Genomic DNA, 18,721 nt, shown 5'->3' with positions numbered 1-18,721 from the left:
GCCTATCTGTGACTCAGCAGCTTTTTGTTGTGCCTATCTGTGACTCAGCATCTCCACTATGGTGAGTGGCGCAACTTTCCTTTTCAGAATATTGTTACATTCCATCCTGCATTTTCCATTGTTTAGTGTGATGGATGGATGGATAAATCAGTCAAACAATTGCTTCACCATAATCCAATGCTCACAGGTGTGTGATCCAAAGAAGTATCTTGGTGTAATACGTGAGCATACAAATTGTTTGGAATTATATCTCTATGGCAAGATGTAGCTCATCATTTCCATTAGCATCTTATTGCCTATTCAGTACTTCCAAATGACAATGTATGAGTTTAAAATAGTACACAATCATTGCTTAAATCCTGATTTGTGAAAAGCTTGATTAAGGACATTTGTAAGGATTTAAAATATTTTCATTTGCACTGATGCAACACTAATCTGCTAAAATGTCAGCCTTCCTCTATACTCGATTCTGAGTACTAATTGTTATATGAGAACTAATACTATACAGAATCAAGGCTTTAAGTTCTTTGTACAGGAATTTGCAAGTGCAAAATACTCCTGTTTCTTGTTATGTGTATTTTAAGGTATACTGATGTTCTCATATACCATTTTTACAGACTAATGGAAGAAGCTCTAATGGACAAGGATGCATCTAATAAGAAAACAGATGCCAAGAACTCAGAAACTCAGACAGATATAGTCATAGAAAAAAGTGAGAAAGGTGTTATGTTTCAAGGGACAGATGAATCTTATAGTAATAAAATGGCTTTGACAATTCCTGAAGAGCAGTCAGCACAAACAGATGGTCAACATCCTGGTGAGACAAGTGAGAAAAGTAATCTTCCCACTTCTAATGACTGAAACAAAGTTTTTGTTTATGTAATTTTGATCTTCAGCAGACTGAACAGAGTAGCGTATGTGTGTTACAGACTTTACAGGGAACACTGCATAAAACACAAACATTGAGTTGTTAAACACATATTGCATACACTATAAAACTAGAAAAAAATCTTCTCAGTGTCTATGAGACTGCTCGACAGAGTGCGTGAAACCAAAATTGCATCAGTGTCATAAACTGATCAGAAGATGCTATAACTATAATCTCTGGAGATTGGAACTATTTTACTTCATTATGTGTAGCCAGAGAGAATGGATGGAAACTCCAGGTTGGAGCTGCAGAGATAACTGATTATAAACATAATGTACAGTGTTAGTGTTTAGACCCATTTTTTCTTAATGTTATTTATAGGATAAAAAATTTTGGTAAATGGATGTAACTGTACTTATTTTATATAAGTATATAGAGAACTCAGCTTGGAATATTTTATTTCCTTATTGGTGTAAAACATAATAATATTAACAAATTATTTAGTAAATACATTCTACTCAACTTGCTGGTTTTCAGTGATCACAAAATTCAGTAAGATTCTTTCATCAAACTTTCTATCAATTACATTGTGCAGACAACAGGAAGCAACTTCACAAGTAAGTACTGACAAACTTAATTTCTAATTATCACAGACATAACAAAATATTACTCTCTCCAGTTATTGTTGACAAAAAGGAGGAATAAAAAAATGATGAAAGAAAAGAAGTAAAAAAGGTGCACAGTAAGCTTCCCTAGGTCAAAACATCAAACTGTGCCGTTCTTATTATAAATGGAAATATAATTTTAGTCAAGCTGTCTAATGCTATTTACCAATAGATTGAATCAAATAGCATAAAAATACTGACTCTGCACATAAAATTATTTAGAATACCTTACAATCATGTAAGTGAAGAGCATCCAGTGGTTCACAGACAAGTGGGATTTGGTCATTTTTTCATACAGGATGTCAGGCTCATTGAGGAAGAGGGAAGACATGGAGAGGCAGTAGTTGTGAGAGGAGGGTTGAAAGAGCAGATGAAGGGAATAGGTGACATGATGATGAATATCAGAGGTGTATGTTCTGCTAATGGGTAGAACCTTGAAGACGAAATGCTGAGACAACTATCCTGACAAAAGACCATGATAATGGGAGACTTACATGCACACTTTGACCAGGAAAGAGAAGGATATGAAGAAATATTAAGAGTGGAAGGATGGAGAAGTAGAAATGAGGAAGGATGAAAATTGTTGAGACTTTTGTAAAAGGAATGGATAGCCTTAGGCAACACCAGGTTTAAGAAGAAGGAAAGTTGTAAGGTAACTTAATGCAGCCATGATTTGTTGAGTGAGAGATACTGCTCTTACACAAATTATATCAATTATTGTCAAGCAAGTAGTATCTTATGATACATTATTTTGGAGCATTGTAGACCCCTCCTCCCCCCTCTTAAGTGTCCTATTTGAAGTGTGTTATGCAGTATATCAACCTGAAAAACACAGAAAATTTCTAGCATATTTCTGTTAGCAGTATTGTTACCTGAAAGACATCTGATTTTAAAAACAGTCACAATTAGTCATTAATTCTGCATGGGTGTTGATTTTATTGACCTCAGTAACATAATGATATATTATAAGTGGTGGGTTGAGAAAATGGACATGTTTCAAGCAATTATTCCACTTTACAAAAAATGTAATACAGGTGATATTGTAGCTGTTGCAACTCACACTAAAAACTGCAAATAAATATCAAAGGAAAGAATTTCAGAGCACAGGCTACTTGGACATTTTACATTTCACAAGAAAGCCATTATGAGTACTTTCAACTTTTTCCTAAAAGATTCTTGTGGAAAGGCCTAATCTTAATAGGTTTGCTTGTTCACTATTTGACAATGGGGTTCATAAATAATTCATTTATTTTAATATTAATAAATTTACAAGGTGCTGGTTTTCTCTTGATGATCAAACTCATACATAATTATATCCTTAAGCAATAAACTACATAAATGCATTTCTACAGAAATGACCAAATATAAAACTTAGTAAAATTTATTACTGTAGTTTCATGTACTGTGATTTAGAGAAATGACTGATAGAAAATGCTGATAAAATGGTTTCTCTCTACTACATCTTGAAATAGAACAACATAACTTATTAAAAATGAAGATATGTTTTAGTGAGCAACATGAAATCACATTTTATAATTGACCTGATGTCAAAAAGTAAATAGTCCCTTTTTTGTTGTTTTAAGTTCATAAATTGAGTCCTCAACAAGAAATTTATAAAATTTCCATTAACTTTTAGCAATTTATTATAGACATATACATCAATTTATCTTAGAAATAATTGTCTGTAGAGTGTACCACTTAAAGTGATACAAGAGCATACAAACAGATCAATTCATAAGTACCACATCTTAACAATAATTAAGCATGGTGAAACTGATAACAGGAAGAGGCAGCTTATGTGCAAATTAATTTTAATGAAACCAGGAACACAGAGGAGATACAAACCAGTCACAATTTTGTTTATACTGAGTAATACATAATTTTAAACAGCACAGGTATAGTCACTTTTTCAGGCTTGAGCAAAATTGATCAGATGATGTATCTGTTTCCTTCTCATTGTCTTCAATTGTCACTTTTATCCTCTTTGTTTACCCCTATTTTCTCCATTGTCCATAAACTGACTTTTTTTTCAAACAAGAAATATCAGTGCTTTTTCTCTGGCAATTTGCTTACCTCAAAATTGGATATATTCTTTATTTATTTATTAAATGAATAGCACTTCATCTGCTTCATTTGTTGCACCAGTTGTACCCACACTTTAATTTTCATTCTCAGCATTTCTTATGTTATTTGCTGGAAAGAGAGCCTTTATTTACTTTCCTCTACTCCTTCACATTTCATTTTTATGATACTTCTTAACATCCATGGATTGTTTCTTCATATTATGCATTGTGAGAGCTCTTTGTGTTTCCTTGCAACTTCTCCATGTTCTTAGTGTGTTTCCCTCCTCTCCTTGATAAATTTCTTTCCAGTTTCCTTGGGTTATTCCCCACTCCCATTCATGCTAGCCTGCTTTTTGTGATTATGAGGAACTTAAAGTCTTTGTCCATATTGTGGATTAATCAGTATCTTTCTTTTACTGGTAGCAGATAAGCATAGTAGCTTTTCTTCTTTTTTCAATCAGTCACTCAAGTTTGGCCTCATTTGGTTAGTTGGAACATACTATGCTTATGATAGTGTATATTACTTCATGAAATGTCTGTTCTGTACAAAAAAACCTAGCCTTTTCCCTGCAGACTCACCTGTGTAAGCATTTGACACATATACTGGACACGTCTCCTCCTCCCCCTTTCACCATATCTTCCTCCTGCCTTCCTCTGACAATATCCTCGTTCCCCTCTTTTCTTCCACCTCCACCTGCCCCTCCCTCCTTCCTTTTTGACCTGCTCACTACCCTTCTACACTTTCCACCTACATCATGCATCATCCCTCCTCCCCTCCCTCTTGCTTTTTCCATACCCTCCTCTATTCATCTCAAACTTTCCCAGGCATCCTCATTGGTATGTGTAGCCCCATGCAACTCTGTTTAATAATGCAGGTCAATACTACTCTCATAACACGCCTGTCATGCAGGGCAGGCTACAACAGGAGCTTTAAAATCATTTATTTGACGCAGACATACAGAGGCCCAGAAGACCATTTATGGCTCCTGACATGTATGCTGTCCTGCAAAGAGGAAATGATTTGGCAGCTGATACTGTTCCCAAACTATGTCTGTTGTGCACGACAGTCTATATGCTAGGGCTGGGAAAAAAAGAAATAAATGCTTTTGCCCATATTGTCACTCCTATAGGAGTTAGGTGGTTATAAACCACACAGTGCTGATACTCATGAGACCTGCTGTTTTTATGTCCAATTTGATTGAAATTGACCCATGTGTTTGGGAGGAGATCCCTGATGTACACACATACACTCTGCTTTATATATATATAACAGATGTCAAAGAATGGTTTCAGTATTATGGTCATCAGTCACAAAAGTAGATAAATCTCTGATGAATTTATATTGAACAATTTTTATGTCCACAAATGATAAAATCATGATATCCATGGCAATGCTTTTCTCTATCCCAAGTATTAGTTTCAAGTACATTACAAGAGTCACAAACAATGGTATTATTGCTTTACAAGACTTACAGTTCCTTTAAAATGAATGAAATAACTTTTTTGTGCCAGTATGAACCATGAAGATAAAGCGAAGAGGTTAAAGAAAAACCAATCAATGTTTTCTCCACTCAATGTAAAAAAGAGAGCTGAGGAAACCATCTGCATGTCCTCTAATGAGATGGTTGGAAGGAACATAGAAAGTGTTAACAAATTATGTGAGGTATATTAGACATATAAGACAGAGCCCTAAAAGAATTTCACATTGTAGAGGTCAGAGGTGAATGACCTCTACAGTGGGTGGTGGACCTGGGCTGTTAGCGGTCAGGAAGGCTGTCAGCTCTCCATTCTGGGTGTGGTTTTAGCAGTGTGATGGATAGGTACCAGTAGGATGTCCAACGTCCAGTCACAACAGTGGCAAAGTCAGTTATTCATTTATCTCATGCCAGAATACTTCAGTTGAGACGGTGCTAAGCAGTGGTCAGCAACCCCAAGGTGCAGGCTCCTTTCAGTCTGTGAAACTTGCATAGATCAGCAAGTAGCCTCCATCACAGCCCATGTGCAGTGTCAACTCTGCCAGCAGTTGGCGAGGTTATGTGGTCAGCACTCTCACAGTATATTGCTGCATCACCTTCCACTGTGTCACTCATACAGTCTTTGCGAAGTCAGTGTCATTGTCTGTGCAGATGCGCAACTCAGTACAGGATGAGTCAAGGTGCATAGAGTCAAACCATGGACCCAGTGCAAATGGTAGTGGTGGCAGCCATGGAGTGTGTCGACACAGGGCTGTGAACAGGCAACAGAGTTTGCCCAGAATGGGTAACGAACAGCAGCAAAGTTTGCCTGCACAGGACAGTGGACAGCAGCAAAGTTTGTCTGCACAGGTGATGGTGGCTGGGTGGCTAAGAGGCCCAGGTACAAACTGTGGACCCCAAAGGTAGGTGGCCTGCAATGAATGGAAGATAGCCAGCAGGTGGGCCACCAGCTGGAAGGCATCAAGTCAGCAACATTAGGGCTTGGCTTAGCTGTAGATAGCAGCCTTTCAGCTCGTCAAGACTGTCTAGCAGCAGCAGCTTGATAAGCTGTTTTGGGGCACTGATTGGTGTAAACTTCCTCTCATAGCTGGTGGAAGGCAGTGATTGATGATGTTTGTCTAAAATTAGCAGTATTTATGTGAGCTTAGTCTGCCACTATATCTGAAATGGCAGCACTTTCCCTTCAGCAGAGCTGGGATGTGAGGTATAGTTGTTGAGCAATCATGACATCACTGCTTTGGTCCTTCCACTATGTCAGTGATACTGCACCTTCCACTGTGTCAGTGATACTGCAGCCCTGGTGTGCCATGATGATGTGGCAACTTCACTTTTCTGGAGACCCTCGTGGTGGCTTCCACAATGTAAGCATAGTCCGATACAACTTTTTTTCACAAGAACATTTATCAACTAGGGTTTCTGTGTCGCACTGCTGTGTGTCTAGTAAGTTGGTCACAGGTCTCTTCTGATAGGCTAAGCAAGGCCATTGTGCATTACTAGAATTTTCTTAGAGATTTAAGTATTATAGGCATAGAATTCTTGTTTTGAATATGTAGAAGGCAACCAAGGTTTAGAGAAAGAAAAGATAATGAATTTGAGAAATGATTTCACAATACAGGGTGTTCCATTAATCTGATGACCACCTGCTCACAGTATTGCAGGCCGGCTATGTAAGCAGCACCTGCTGTCAAATGTGTCACACAGGACCACACTATGACCCCCTTTTTTGTGGGTTTTAGCCTGAAGGACATAAGAAATGTGCTCCTTGTCAGCCAGTGTCATTCAAGCTGTGAAATAGGCATCATGAGTGTAACAGTGAAGTCTGCGAACTGTAATGAATCATATTGTTATTATTATTATTTCTTTTATTTCTCAGACGTTAAGTCTGGTTAAAAATGGAAAGTGACACGGACCTTGATCAAGTCGTGACTTCCTTTTAACTGTGCAGTATATGTTACATTACATTTAGGAATTTTCGGGTAATTGAACATGTATCAATTATTACAGATTTCTGCAGTTGTATATATACGTTTGGATGTAGCTGTATTGCATTGATGTACTGGTGGATATTGTGTGGTATGACTCCTGTAGTTGATAGTGTAATTGGTATAATGTCAACTTTATCCTGATGCCACATGTCCTTGACTTCCTCTGACAGTTGGATGTATTTTTCAATTTTTTCTCTTGTTTTCTTCTTCTTCTCATTATTATTATTATTATTATTATTATTATTATTATTATTATTATTTCTCTTGTTCTTTTCTTATACACATAAGATATTTTGTGACAAATATAATATTTTCAAAGAGTAGACATATGCTCTTGAATTGATTAATTTCTGTATCTTCACCTGTTTGTCTCTATAAGTGTTAGTGGGTGAATGTATGAAGAGTTCCGCTGCATTAATATTGTTCAAAAATGTCTATTCTAACCATAGATTAAAGAAGTGTTGTAAAAGTTATTAGTGAGATGAAGTTTATTAATAACCATATCTGTTCATCATTTCGCCCAAGCCAAGAATCCTGTATCAAGAGGATCGAAGCAGACAAGAAGAATTTGTGTGAGCAGAGGAGGGGTGATCCAGAATCAGTATTGTCATACAAGCTCTAAACACAATAGTGGTAACAGAAGAAAGATGTATGTACATTTAAATGACGAAAAATAATCAAAAAATGCATAGACTTTACAGGACTGTTGATATTATTGCCAGTTAAAGTTCACTCAGGCTATGTGTACCTTCCAATTTCTTTCAGTTATCCCTTCCAGTTTTTTTAATTATTCAAGCAGCAATTATTAATCAGTTTCCATTATATATGAGATTTTATCCCCGTCCCCTATTCTTGCTACTATTCAGAATGCAACAATGGCAAAAGTGAATTACTGAATTCCACAACGAGTGTTTAGTTAGGATTCATATGTGCATACAATGCCGCTCGTACTCTTTGAACAGAAGTTTCTAGGTGTTCGAGTTCTGAGTCGTGATGCAATTCACAAATTAGAGAATAAATTTCATGAAAAATAAATTTCATGAAACGGGAAGTGTTCAAGACAAGAAGCATAAATGACAACGTACAGTGCTCACAGAAGCATGTTTCAATGGCACTGCATACTGCCTGGAAAATTCCCCTATAAAGTCTCTTACAAAGTATCAGTAGTACAAGAACTTAGACATGGTGACCTGGACACACAGGGTTAGGTTTTGCAAATAGGTTTTAAAACAAGTGCACAGTGATGAAATGGATCCTTACCTCATTCTGTTTTTAGACAACACTTGGTTCCATTTACTTGGGTGTGTTAATTCCCAAAACTGTCAACATTGGAGTGCAGATAGTCCTGTTCTGCTTCATGAGGAACCCCTTCATGATCAGAAAATAGGGGTATGGTACACAGTTAGTGGTGACAGAATATTAGGTTCAATTTCTTTTAATGACACAGTTACAAGTGAAAGATAATTGCAAAAGATTTTGCGACCATTTTTTAATGTAACAATATCTGGCTTCATAGAAGTCTTGATTTAACTCTATGTGTGCACTGAAGGACAATGTGTACACAACAAATCTTCACACAATGCAGGAATGCAAGGATAATATCTGTGAATCAATTAATTCAATATATTAGAGAGAATTACATCATGTGATTAATCATTCCTGAGTAGATGTCAGAAATTCATGGAAAATAATGGTAGGCAATCCCAGCATCTCCTTGCATGACATGGGTGAGAACAAAATTTATTTGCTTACATTTTAAATGTAGTCATGTCGTACCACAGCAATAGATGGGCAACATAGCATCTGATCGCAAGGAAATGAAACAGTCACTGCCTGGCATCTACTGTGCCTAATACCTGGTATTTTGAAAGGTATTAGGAAGTGACAAATCATGTGAGAGTGTTCTTCAGACAGAACGAGCCCTTCTGCCAAGTGTTTCTCCTGATGGTCACATATTATGATGCGGAACTCTGTTGGTTGTAGACTTTTAAGCTTGCTGTTTTCTTATTTTTAGTGCAGTAAGCTGCTGTTGGAAAATGAAGTCTGTGAAAGAGCAAATTCATTTGGTGGAGGAGCATTATGTGAAACAAAAAGTGTTTGAGGACTTCTTCTTTCATTTTCCTGATCCAATAGTTCCTACAGAGGTTTGTATTTGAAAATTAAAGAAATAGTGTACCCTAATGGCCTCACTTTGTGATGAGTGGAGAGAATGAAAAAGGCATGTTTTGAGTGAAGAAGGGATATTAGCTTATGATCAGATGTTAGTCTGAAAAAATCTCTCCATCATCTGTCACAATAAACCACCACATCTGTAGGATTAGCCACGGAAGCAGTGTAATTCACATGTTTTAGACACACAATAAAATAGTTTTTGTGGTGTAAATTAAGGAGGCACATTTTACAAGGTGAACTGTTTTTTGTAATTGGTTACCTGAAAATATGTATAATGGTTATGTGACTATACGAACAACATTTATGACTGATGAGATGTGATTTCAAAATTCCAGACGATGTTATCCCCAAAAGATGTGTGGTACTGTAGTGATGAGTTCCTGGATATTCAGCAAAGTTTTAAAATGAAATGGTTGACTGCAGTACGAACATGCCAAATAGCTGGCCATATCTTTATTAATAGACATGTAACTTCTGACTTTCATGTGACAACAATATTCATTCCATTATTTAACAAACAGATGAGAAAAAATATTTTCATGATGACAATATTGCAGTTTATGCTACTGTACCTTTCCTGATCGCTAATAGATTTGTTTTTATGATTAGATAGGCATATCATATTTATGGCCCTCAAGTCCTTTGATCTTAGTTATTGTGACTTATGCATTTGGGTAAATCTAAATGGTAAGGTTTACAAAACTATACCAAACTAATCCTCATTCTACTGAAGGCTGTACTAAGACACAGAATTAATTTAATTGCTTATAATAAGTTGAAGAAAGGGTCATTACACTGAACAATGGCTGTGACACATATCTTACAGCAGGGAGGAAACAATTTTAAGCATTCCTTGAAGCAGAAAGCGAGTACTACAAATCCATATTTAAAATCTAATGGTATCAATGCAATGACTTTGTGGTGTGTGTATCTTTGGGTGCACACATATAACAGGCCAGCAAGTTGTATCATCTGTGGTTCAGAGTTCATGAAGTGAGCACACTGGATGATATATAAGATGTAAAATTTGATAAATTCAGCATTTAAATTGAGTAATGAGATGTGAAGGAAGTGTTATTTTGTTCTATTACTAATCACTGTTAATGAAAAATTTTGACCATTATGCTATATAGTTGCCAGGTTTAAAATATCATTATTTGTAATCTAATAATAAAAATACACATAAAACAAAAATGTGTAATGCCTATTGTGTGTTACTTGTCTGAAAATCAAAAAAGGCAGCCCATGTTGGTGCATAAACATTAACAATGTCAGTATCAACACTAACATAGATATATCCTTCTGAGCGTAGAAGACTACATCTTTAAAAATGTGCACATAAAATCATAAATTAATTCTTTTCAATCAACATAGATAATTAATTATATAATAATGTGGATTGTGTTCCAACAGCTGCTCACAGTATGACACACACAAATATATTTGCCACAAATATGAAAGGAAGTGCAATGTTATTACCAGAATGATACCTTTAAACTTCATTGCTTTTTCCATGTTTTAAGCAGTATTTTACCTCTAGAAATCTTCATGTTGCTGGCATCGCTGTTCTTTCTGTATTATTTCAATACATATGTTACATTTTTTTAAAGTTACACATGTCTGTCCTGATAATTGCGAAGGAGAAGAAGTATGCTTATGGAATATACACTAATTTTTTTCACATCTGATGTCAATGTATAAAGCTGCAAGAAGCAAAAACATATACTATGTTTGACTGAAGTTATCCATCACTATTTCATTCACTTGTTTATAGCCGAGAACATTCTTACTGTAGCCTGTAACACAAATTGTATACTTCCACATGTATACATTCAAACATTTACCTATTTCATTTGAACAAGTATTCTTTCAAAATATACACTGCTTACTGTAATTTTTTTGTATACAAAATGATTGCCAATTGCATCTAAAATATAATAATAAAAAAGACTGCTCCTTATTCTATTGGAAAATCATGCTATCTATGAAAACCAGCAAGTCTCTTCCCACCTACTAACCTAGTAAATGGATTGTGATTTTCTTCATAACAAGATGGAATTTTGTGATGCTGCTAGAAAGCTTGTCATTTACAGTCAGCCATGTTTTTCCATATTGTAGTTGATAACATACTTCAGCCATCAGTAATGACCTTCATTAAACAGCAACTGTGATTGATGTAAATAACTAGCTATAATTTTCCAAAAGTTGCTGCAATTTTCCAACAGTTGCTACACCCCTCCATTGGCATTATGTCTGCCTTTATATAATATTTCCATGTTCTTTGTATTATTAGTACAGTATTCACAATTCTAAATAAAAACCTGAATTTATGAATTGTTTTTCACACAGCAACAATTCTCACGCAAATGAACTAATGTAGCAGCAATATATAATCATTTTTGTTTTCAGAATACATAAAAAGACGGAAACATTTTGAATATTTGCTGAGTTATTTTGTGTCAGCATTATTTACCAAACAGCAATGTTTGTGGGAGAAATACATGTCAAAGAAATATAAAAAATTATTTTCATATATAAAAATCCAGGACAGCAGTTTCTTTTTCAGAGAAGAAATGTCAACCTATACAACAAATTTCCCAACAGTTTTACAATGTTATGCAAAACGGAATTGTCAATCTGAACACAAATAAGGGTGGGTTCACGTGTCATAACATTCTAGAACCAGTAAGTCATTTGCATAACACCTGATGAATCCACTGGAGTTTCCATAACACTTGACTGACGAACTAGTCTTGGAGTCCTATTAGAGAAGCGTCTAGTTTCTCTTCGCTCCAGTGGTGTTGCTTCACTTGGAGGTTGGACTAATTCTTGTGGCATAACGGGTAGTTCCACAGTTTCATGTGGTTCGAGATCTTCATATGATGTTGCTATAGATGATGGCCTGAAATTGTGCAGAAAAAACATTAAATTTCAGAATTTAACCAATTTTAAAGATCTTTTATTTTTTTTTGTCTTGGAATAGTGGTGTGAAAAAAATGGTTTCATTAAACAGTGAATACTAATGTGTATACTATATCAGATAAACATATATAATCCCAAAACCTCTAATAATAAACAAGCACAATTAAAGTATCAAGACAATATAATTTTTGAGTTGTGACAATGATGGTACAGTAGTGCTAACAATTTGTGTGTGTTGAACAGTTATCCAAAAATGTAATACATATGTGACAGATGGATAAGAGTATCCAAATTTACAATTTCCAACATGAATTTGGGACAGGACCAGCAACTTCATAAATTCTTTATTTAATTCCATCACTGTCATGTTTAATTATGCTGGTGACTAATTTCAAGCTAAATAGTTCATTTTCAAGCCTGGTGTATTAAAGCTGAAATAACAATGCTTGGTAAGGTGTAAGTGAATTTAGATACAGGAAATAAAATAAACTAAACTAAACTCTGTCATCCTCAGCCCACAGGTGTCAGTGGATGTGGATATGGAGGGGCATGTGGTCGGCACACTGCTCACCTGGCCATATGTCAGTTTACGAGACAGGAGCCACTACTTCTGAATCAAGTGGCTCCTCAGTTTGCCTCACAAAGGCTGAGTGCACCCCGCTTGCCAACAGCGCTCGGCAGACTGGATGGTCACCCATTCAAGACTAGCCCAGCCCGACAGTGCTTAACTTTGGTGATCTGATGGGAACCGGTGTTACCACTGTGGCAAGGCCTTTGGCACATACGGGTGATATACACATAATACTTAGTGACATGGAATGTCAGATCAGATTCACAATGTTCACATACACATAATACTTAGTGACATGGAATGTCAGATCAGATTCACAATGTGCACTTTGTGAACACATCTTGGCTCTGACATTCCTGTGATTACGCATTATGTGTGTATTACCTATGTGTAAATTGACTGTCGCCTCATCAAGCAGTGTTAGTGCAGCTTTAATAGGCCTGGGTTAAAAATGAACTTCATAGTTTGAAATTATTCACCAGCATAATTAAATGCAAATGTAACAAAATTGCAGTAAAGAATTTAGGGTGTCCAAATATTTAGTAATTATTCTTTTATAAATTTGTTACTTTTTAATATTCTGTAGTCACTATTGAAAACTATAAGCAATATTTACATCTACATACATCTAAATCCATACTCTACATCTCCAGCTATACACACTATCACACCTGCTTAAAAGCAGAAAAACCACGCAGCAGTGATTTTGAGAGATACGAATTTGATAGATCATTGGTATGTCTGTAAATGTGTGAGGCAGCAGGTGCCTATACACAAGTCACACAATTCTTGTACCTTATGGGTCGGTGGTTTTTGGGCGATGAGATGGTACCCAATAGTGTTCCAGATGTGTTCCATCAGGTTCAGATCAGACAAACTTGCTGGCCAAAACATCAACATCAGTTCACTTATCGTGCTCCTCAAACCACTGTATCACAATCCTGACCTTGTGTTTATGATATGAACAGTTATGATTCTGGGAACTTCTGTTGCCACAGAAGACATCGAGCATGAAGGGATGCAGGTGGTCCCTCAAAATGTTCATATAGTCCATGGGTCATTCTACTACTATCACTTGTTCCATGGTATCTCAGATGAATGTCTTCTATAGCATGAAACTGTCTCCACTGGCCTGCATCTGAGATACAGCGCACAGTTTGATCTGCTGTTCGCCTTGATGACTTTATATCCAGATGTGACCATCAAAGTAGTGTAACTAGACAGAGTCCACATTCCACAATGTGTGCTGAATGTTGTACTCTGATAAATTTTTGCCTGGACCAGCACTGTTCTCATCAGAATTAACTTGCTTTACAGAGCAAGCAAGCCACCTACCTCCATGTTTTGTGATAAGGCTTGGACATCCAACACCTTGGTGTTTATGTGGGGTTTCACTGCCCAAAAACCACTTTCCATAAATGTGGTTGACAGTAGCATGTGAATGTCTGACTAGTTTTGCCATTTCTGAGATATGCGTGCTCAGATGCTGGCCAAAACAATATGCCCTTTCTTAAAATTGCTTATGTTGTAGATTTCTCCAATTGTAGCCAGTATAATCACCAGAATGATACCCATTACATCTCTGCTCCACATGACTATCCGCAACATTATCAGGCGGCATTCAGTCTCATTGTGGGCAGCAGTCATAGTGGTTTGGCTCAGTAGTGTATTTTGTTGCTGCTGCTCTTGTTGTTATTGATATTCAGTCTGAAGACTAGTTTGATGAAACTCTCCATGATAGTCTACATTGTGCAAGTCTCCTCAGCTCTGAATAACTACAGAAACATACATCCCTTTATCTCCCACTACAGTTCAACTCCCAGCTCCTCCCTTCCCAAGTTACCAAACTGACAATTCTTTGATGCCTCGTGATCCCTTCTTTTAGTAAAACTGTAGATTAGATTAGATATCTTTCCCCTCCTATTCAGTTCAGTGCCTCCTCATTAGTTACTCGATCTACCCATCGAATGTTGGATGCTCTTCCATAGCACTATATTTCAAAAGCTTCTATTCTCCTCTTGTTTGAACTGTTTATTGTCCATTTCTCACTTCAGCAAAAGGATACACTCTAGACAAATGTGACCAAGTGAGGTGCAGTGGTTAGCACACTGCACTCATATTCGGGAGGACGATGGTTCAATCCAGCATCCAGCCATCCTGATTTAGGTTTTCCGTGATTTATCCGGCCATCCTGGTTTAGGTTTTCCGTGATTTCCCTAAATCACTCCAGGCAAATGCCGGGATGGTTCCTTCAAAAGGGCACAGCCGACTTCCTTCCTCATCCTTCCTAACGATGAGACTGATGACCTCACTGTTTGGTCTCAACCCGCAAACAACCCAACCCAACCCAACCCAACTCTAGACAAATACCTGCAGTAGATACTTCCTAAGACTTAAATATATATTTAATGTTTACAACTTGCACTTTTCCAAAAGAGCTTTTTGTTTTATAGCCAATCTGCATTTTAATTTCTCTTTGGTGTGGCCATCATGGATTATTTTGCTGCCAAAATATTTAAACTCATTAATACTATTATTGTCTGAACATCACATTATTTTATTTGAGTACATTCAATTAGCTTTTTTTAACTTTTGTTGATGTTCATCTTATAACCTCTAGCCAATACACTATCCATTCCTTTTAAGTGCTTTTGCAGGTCCTTTGCTGTCTCTGACACAACTCAGTGTCACCGGAAAATCTCAGTTTTTATTTTCTTCTTCCAGCACTTAAATGACCATTCCAAATTTCTACTTGCTTTCTTTACTGCTTAGGCAAACCTGCCTCACTCCGTTCTTAACCTGCTTCAATTTCACATCTTTGACTTTTAATATCTGTGCCAGTTGTAAATAACCTTTCGCTCACTGTACTTTATCCCAACTGGCTTCTGAATTTCAAGGAATGTATTCCAGAGAAGGTTGTCGAAAGTTTTCTCTAAGTCTGCAAATGCAATGGACATAGGTTTGCCTTTCTTTACTCTATTTTTAAAATAAGTTGCAGGACTAGTATTGTCTCATATCCTTTTTTTAATCTATATTTAAAATAAGTTGCAGGGCCAGTATTTTTTCATATGTTTCTACATTTTTTCAGAACCCAAACTGAGCTGCCCTGAAGTCAGCTTCTGCCAATGTTTCCCTTATTCTTTCTGTAAATAATTTTTGTCAGTATTTTGTGCAAGGATTCACTTTAAACTAATAGTTTGATAATATTCACATCTGTCAGCACTTATATTTTTCAGAACTGGAATTACTAAATTCTTCCTTAAGTCAGAGAGTATTTTACATGCCTTGTACTTCTTCCACACCAGATGGCATAGTTTAGTTATGGTTGGCTCTCCCAAGGATCACAGTAATTCTGCAGAAATGTCGTCCACTCCAGAGGCCTTCATTCAACTTAGGTTATCCAGTGCCCTGTCAAATTCTTCCCTAGTATCAAATCTGCCATTTAAACTTTATCTCCTTCCTCCTCCCTTTCTACAACATTGTCTTCAAGTTCATTTCCCTTGTATAGCCCCTCCATCTGTTCCTTCCACCATTCAGCTTTCCCATCTTTGTTTATCACAGATTTTCTATCTGTGCTCTTGATACTCATACAACTCATGTTCTCTTCTGTAAAGGTCTCTTTAGTAATTTTCCAACATGTTTCCCCTATTTATGCATTCACTACAACCCGGTCTGTCTTGTCTAGCCATTCCTCCTTTGCCAGTTTCCCCTTCCTTCAAACTCATTTTTTAGATGTCTGTATTCCATATTGCCTGCTTCATTACCTGCATTTTATATTTCCTTCTTTCATAAATTAGATTCAATACCTCATGCATTATCAAAGGACTTCTAGTGAGCTTTGTCCTTTTTCTATTTGATCCTCTGGTGCCTTCACTGTTTCATCTCTTAAGGCTACCCACTGATCTTCTATAGTGTTCTGTACTCCTGTTTCAATTAATTGTTGCCTAATGCTCTGTCCAAAACTCATAAAAACCATTCTTTTATCCAGGTGCCATCTCCATAATTTCTGAACTTTCTGCAGTTTCTTCAGTTTTAATCTGTATTTCAGAGCCCACATCTGCCTCTGGAAATGATTTGCAGTTCAGTGTCTGGTTTTGGAATCTCCATCTTATTATGAAACCTATTTGAAAGTTTCTCATGTCCCCAAGTCTCTTCCAGGTGTACAATCTTCTTCCATGATTCTTAAACCAAATGTTGACAAAAATTTACTCACACATTTTCAAAATTCTTCTAGGCAACTTCGCTCTTCATGGCTTTCCCAAATTGCTTGTTTTCCTATTATTTTTCCTTCTCTTCCTTTTCCTGCTATCGAATTCCAGTCACACACCACAATTAAATTTTCATCTCCCTTAACTATCTGAATAAATTCTTTTATCTCTTCATTTTTCTCTTGGAAACTATTCATATCTGCTGAGCTAGCTAGTATATAAACTTGCACTGATATGACATGCACCTATGTTGACTTCATGTCTTCACTGTTTGTGATAATGTGTACACTATGTTGTTCACAGTAGGTTACCTACCTTCCTGTTTTCTTATTCACTATTAGACCTACTTCTCCATTACCCCTAATTGATTCTTTAAGTATATACTTGTAGTCACCTGACCAGAAGAAGCCCTGTTCTTCCAGCCACCACATTTCATTAATTCCATGCTATTAAAGTTAGATTTATGAGTTTCCCTTTTTAAATTGTGTAACCTGCCTACCTGATTAAGTGATCTAATATTCCAAGCTCCGACCCATAATAAACCAGCTTTCGTTTTCTGATGATGACATCCTCCTGTGTAGTCCCCACAAGGGAACCCAAATAGGGGACTATTTATTAGGTATCTGTACCACTGAGGCACACACAAGCTACCCCACCTCGTCAAAGTGCATGGTTCATGGGGGACAATAGTGTGTATAGTCTACACGCCTCTGAGAAGTACATGGCAGAGGGTATTCGCATTGTATCAGTTATTAAATCTACTTCCCATTCAGTTCATGCATGAAGGTTGTGAAGAATGACTGCTTAAACACCTCTGTACTCACTGCAACTAGTCTATTCCCTATGGGAATGATGTGTAGGGAGCTGTGGTATATTCCTGGGTTTCTCAGTCAAAACTGTTTCTTGGAGCTATAAATACATATTCTTGGAGTAGTTTGCATCTTCCTTCAAGCATTAGCTAATTCAGTTATTTCAGTGCCTCCTTTTGTCTTCCATGCACAAAATAAAGCTATGACCACGTGTGCTGCCCTTCTTTATATACGTTAGTCCTATTTGGTATGGGAGACGCAGACTTGAGCAATAGTGTAGGATGGGTTGCATGTGGGTTTTGTAAGTGATCTACTTTGTAGGCTGATTGCATTTCCCCAGTTTTCTATCAAATGAACTGAAGTCTGCCATGTGCTTCACATATGACTGAGCCTGCTTCACATATGACTGAGCCTGTGAGTATTCCAGCTAATATACCAATAAATTGTGCATCCTGGTATTTAAATGAGTTGACTAAATCCAGCAATGTCACTTGATATTGTAGTCATAAGATACTACATCACTAATAATTATTTCCTTTCAGCCATGTTAATAATACTTTATACAATTCAAGTACACATTTCAACAGACAACACTCTCATAATCAGGTTGTTTTTCACTCAGTTTGTGTTACTTGTTAAATAAAGTAAAATGTAATGAGAAACACACTGGACAATGGGTCCTCATCATACATAGGATAATACATTTTTTGTTTGTTTTGTGAACTGCACAATTGTGAACACTTAAAGCAAAGCAAAGTCTGAGGCTTCTATTAATATTGTTCACAGGGTCATTAATATGCAACAAGAAAATAAAGGGTCCCTATGCATTTCCCTGTGGTACACCTTGAAATAATTTCTACATATGTTGATGAGCTCCACCAAAGATAACATGCAGCATCCCCCCAACCACAAAATCCTAAGTTGAGAGAACTATACTTTCAATAATAAGCATAGCCATGGTACTCAGACAAATTCTTTTTAGG

The 18,721-nt window shown here is 36.7% G+C and overlaps 2 protein-coding genes across 4 annotated transcripts in view; one reads left to right on the top strand and one right to left on the bottom strand.

The window, feature by feature from the left end:
* The window catches only part of LOC126272885 (golgin subfamily A member 8Q-like), a 219,559-nt gene extending 218,143 nt beyond the window's left edge, over positions 1-1,416 (top strand). The window contains exon 8 of the mRNA XM_049976133.1: positions 618-1,416. Coding sequence (XP_049832090.1) covers positions 618-861 — 244 coding nt within the window. The 3' untranslated portion in view covers positions 862-1,416. The remainder of the gene's footprint in view (positions 1-617) is intronic.
* Positions 1,310-18,721, bottom strand: part of LOC126272884 (carcinine transporter) — a 414,147-nt gene continuing 396,735 nt past the window's right edge. For 2 of the 3 annotated variants that reach the window (XM_049976130.1, XM_049976131.1), the window contains one exon: positions 1,310-12,130. In XM_049976130.1, the coding sequence (XP_049832087.1) occupies positions 11,905-12,130 (226 nt within the window). In that variant the 3' untranslated portion in view covers positions 1,310-11,904. The remainder of the gene's footprint in view (positions 12,131-18,721) is intronic. The other variant, XM_049976132.1, reaches the window with a different exon arrangement.

The sequence above is a fragment of the Schistocerca gregaria genome, chromosome 5 (genome assembly GCF_023897955.1).
Source record: "Schistocerca gregaria isolate iqSchGreg1 chromosome 5, iqSchGreg1.2, whole genome shotgun sequence".
NCBI lineage: Eukaryota > Metazoa > Arthropoda > Insecta > Orthoptera > Acrididae > Schistocerca > Schistocerca gregaria.
Note: the sequence above shows the minus strand (reverse complement) of the source record. Positions and strands in the feature narration are given on the sequence as shown.